General features: G+C 61.2%; 1 protein-coding gene across 1 annotated transcript; it reads left to right on the forward strand.

Moving 5' to 3' along the window:
• Nucleotides 1–636: 636 nt before the first annotated feature.
• On the forward strand, nt 637–2,838 carry FIBRA_08582 (uncharacterized protein; the record flags this gene model as incomplete). The annotated part of the gene is made up of 4 exons (XM_012330222.1): nt 637–2,426; nt 2,482–2,589; nt 2,643–2,720; nt 2,778–2,838. The coding sequence occupies 4 exons, from the start codon at nt 637–639 to the stop codon at nt 2,836–2,838; spliced, it is 2,037 nt and encodes a 678-aa protein (XP_012185612.1).
• Between the last annotated feature and the right edge of the window lie 695 nt (nt 2,839–3,533).

Below are 3,533 nucleotides of genomic sequence, written 5' to 3' on the forward strand. Positions count from 1 at the left end.
CGAGGTGCCGATACGGGTGTGGCCGGGGAACACGGCGTTCAAGGCGACGGAGGTTGTGTTGGAGGTGTAGGCAGCAGAGGCCCCGGGGGAAGGGAGACGTTCGCAACGAATTGTCTGCGGTGGTTTTCCGGGCGTGCGCGTGCGAGTGCGAGCGCGAGCGTGATAAGCGGCAGTCACCTGGCGGGCTGCGACCACAGGGGCATCGCACAGCTGACCCGGACTGCCTAATCGGGCACAGGGGCGCTTCGGCGGGCAGCGCAGACGACCTTCGTCCCCTCTTCGCCGTCCACCACGACGTCCTCGCCCTCAGCTCCCCGTCCCTCCGCCGCCTCTGCCCCTCCCGTCTCCTAGACTCGCCCCCCGCGTCCCAGATTCCGTCTAGAGCTTAGAGTAGAACACTCTCGCCCTCTCCACACCGTCTTGTATTGTGCGCCCCCCCTCCAGTGGGCCATCTCTCTCTCTCCTCTCCCCGCTTACCGTTCTCTTCCCCCAGATCCTCCCCCTCGTCCCCCGCGTCCCGACGCAATCTCAGAGTCCCCTTCATTTCAGCGACGCCTCCCTGCGGATCTTCTCAATCTGGCCAGCCCATACAACTTCGAGCAGCTTCGCGCCCTCGGCCTCCCATCCGTCTCCCCCATGCAGACCATCACCCACCAGCAGTACGCCTCAGACGACGACCGCACTAACCGCTTCCTCTCTGATCATGCCTCCGATTCTTCCAACAACCTCAGAGAGCGTGCCGCCAGCCAGCCCCCCAGAACAAACACCCAGGCCTTCCTCTCCTCTCCCATGCAGCCCTTGCGAAATCCCTCAAACGGCGTCTGGCCCCGTCTCTCGGGCTTGAATCCTAACAATACCAACGGCTCTCTTCCCCAGTCAGTTCCCACGCGAAGTGCCTCCTTCTCCTCTTCCCCTCCCAACCCCCAGGCCGTCTTTTCCTCCGCCATGCGCGACTCCCATTTCGCCTCCACCTTCGAGGACGACGAGTCCGAGGCCCTCTCCGACATCCAGGACCCCTATGATCCCTATGATGACCGCTACCCCCGCTCTTCCATCCAGGTAGGACGCGGTCGCACCTATGCGGCCGATCTGACCCGCAGCAGATCCCAATCCCTCGCCACCACGCGCCCGGGCCCCATTGGTACCGGCCTCCCCCACGGTTCGTCCAGCCTCTGGAATGACTCTTCCTTTTCCAACGCCAAAAACATTCCGGCCCCTCGGTATAACGAGCTAAAAGCCCCCGCCAGCCGCTATGGCTCCCTTGGCGCCCTCGGCAGGTCCTCCTCCAGCGGCTACGGCTCCATTACCGACCCTTCCAACATGAGCCCCTTCGTCCGAGACGTGGGCCAGATTCTTCTGGACGACGGATCGGCCTTTCGCGAGCTGTGGGCTGGGATGCACCCCCCACGCGACGAAAACGGCGGCGGCGGAAGCGGGACCACGAGCAGACGTCATAGCGTCAGCGTGGTGCAGCCTCGAAGGCCGGCTATAGTTGGTTTCAATGTTCCAGGGGGCGACGGCCCGGAAGAAAAGACACGACCTGGAGCCTTCCACTCTGCTTCCTTTGCGGGGGGTGGGGGCCTGCTTCTTACTGACGACGACCTTGCCAGCGACCTTAATATGCTTAGTCTCCGTGATGACGGCCGCCCTTCCTCCACCATGCATCCGCCCAGCCAACCTTCCTCCCTGCCCATATACGCGCCTCTTTCCCGCAGCCCCCCATCCGGTGCAGACCGCCTTTCGCCGTATCAGCCCCTCCACCTCAACATCCCCGGCTCGCTCGCATCTCGTCAGTCTATCGGCTCCCCCAGCGACAGCGGCCTGTCAGGCGGCAGCCCTTCTCGCAGCCACCTTGACGCCCTCGCTCAAGACGGCTACGGGTCGCTCGCTCGCGACTCTGCGCGCGACAGGATCATGGCGCGGTTCGTCCCCGGCCAGGGTATCCAGCACATCCCCGAGCAGAGCATCATGGCTCAGTCCATCTCGCCCGTCAGCCTGCGCTCGTCCGGCCACTATGCGCCTGCGATCCAGCGCCGACCCTCGGGGTCCGAGCCGGCAAGCAAGGCATTGAGCGAGCTGGGCAAGGGCGTGCCGCTCCACTCGGTGCCGACGTCGTGGCCGCTGTACATTGTCGAGTTCAAGGCAGGCCGCACAGATTTGTTTTACTCCACGGACCTCGCGCCCGATATCCGCGTCAACGACATCGTTATCGTCGAGGCGGACCGCGGGAAAGATTTGGGCAGGGTCATCAACGACACGATCACCCTTGCGGAGGTAGAGGCGTTCCAGAAGCAGCAGAAGCTCATGAATATTGGATATGCGGACGCACATGGCGTCCCCACCAGCCCGAACGGGTCTAGTGGCGGCAGTGGCAAGGAGATCAATCCCAAGATGATATATGGGAAGGCTCAGTTGCAAGATACACAGTGCGTTTGCTGCGTGTGGCGTCGTATGTGTGAACGCTGACGTTCAACTTTGCAGGGCACTTGCTATTAAATTGCAAGACGAAGATAAAGCACTAGAGTTGTGCCGAAGTAAAGTGCGGCAACGCAAGCTGCCCATGGAGGTTGTCGACGCCGAGTTCCAATGGTAAGATGTGGCAGACATGCTTTTATCGACGGATGCTTACTGCCGCATCACAGGGACCGGCGCAAGTTGACGTTCTATTTTATCGCCGAGAAGCGGATCGACTTCCGCGAGCTTGTCCGGGAACTATTCCGGTGCGTAGTGCGCGTCGTTTCTTGCGTCTGCTGCGATGACTGACGCGTGTCCTATAGGCTGTACAAAACCAGAATCTGGATGGCGTCCCTGGGCGGTGCGGGCAGCTTCGAGCAATGACCGGCCTCTCCCCAGCGGCACACGCGCCCGTAACGACAGCACTGACGACCGATCCTCACGTCTCATTCTCACCATGACCGCGCATCTAGAAACGCATATCTCCTCGTTGGCTTATACCTCGTCAAGACTCATGCTATCGCTCTCATCTCCTTGCTATGTCGCCGTGGTGTACGCTACCGAGCCGAAGAAGAAACAGCAGTGCAGACACTGAAAGACTTGGGACCTGCCGTCCCGCCTATTGTACATCAGCAGGGGCACCGGTATCTATTGTGCATATCTCTCTCTCTCTGTTCATGCGCTGCGTGGACGTTGGCGACGGACTCGGCCTGGGGTAGAGGCAGGCTTGTCCGCTGCCGCCAAAGTATAAACAGATGTATAACTAGTGTATTACAACATATATATCTCAGGCTATCCATGTTTTGTGGCTGCCGCGTGAGCCTGGCTTCCGCAGATGCAGTGTCGCCTGTAACACGGCGCCCGCACCGGGTGCGACGGTCTCTCAAGGACAGGGCGAAAATTGTATTAGGACGTGCGTACGCTACTGACACAGGCATCTCTAAGGCTACATGGATACATTACACTAGCTGGCCCGTCATCCCCGCTCCGCCGCAGGCGCGGGCAGGTCGGCCCCAAGCATCGACAGCGCCAAGGCGATCGTCTGCGTCACCGTCGGCTGCACCCGCCGCCTCTTCGCA

Source organism: Fibroporia radiculosa, assembly GCF_000313525.1.
Source record: "Fibroporia radiculosa TFFH 294 genomic supercontigs, scaffold1034, whole genome shotgun sequence".
NCBI classification, from domain to species: Eukaryota; Fungi; Basidiomycota; class Agaricomycetes; order Polyporales; family Fibroporiaceae; genus Fibroporia; species Fibroporia radiculosa.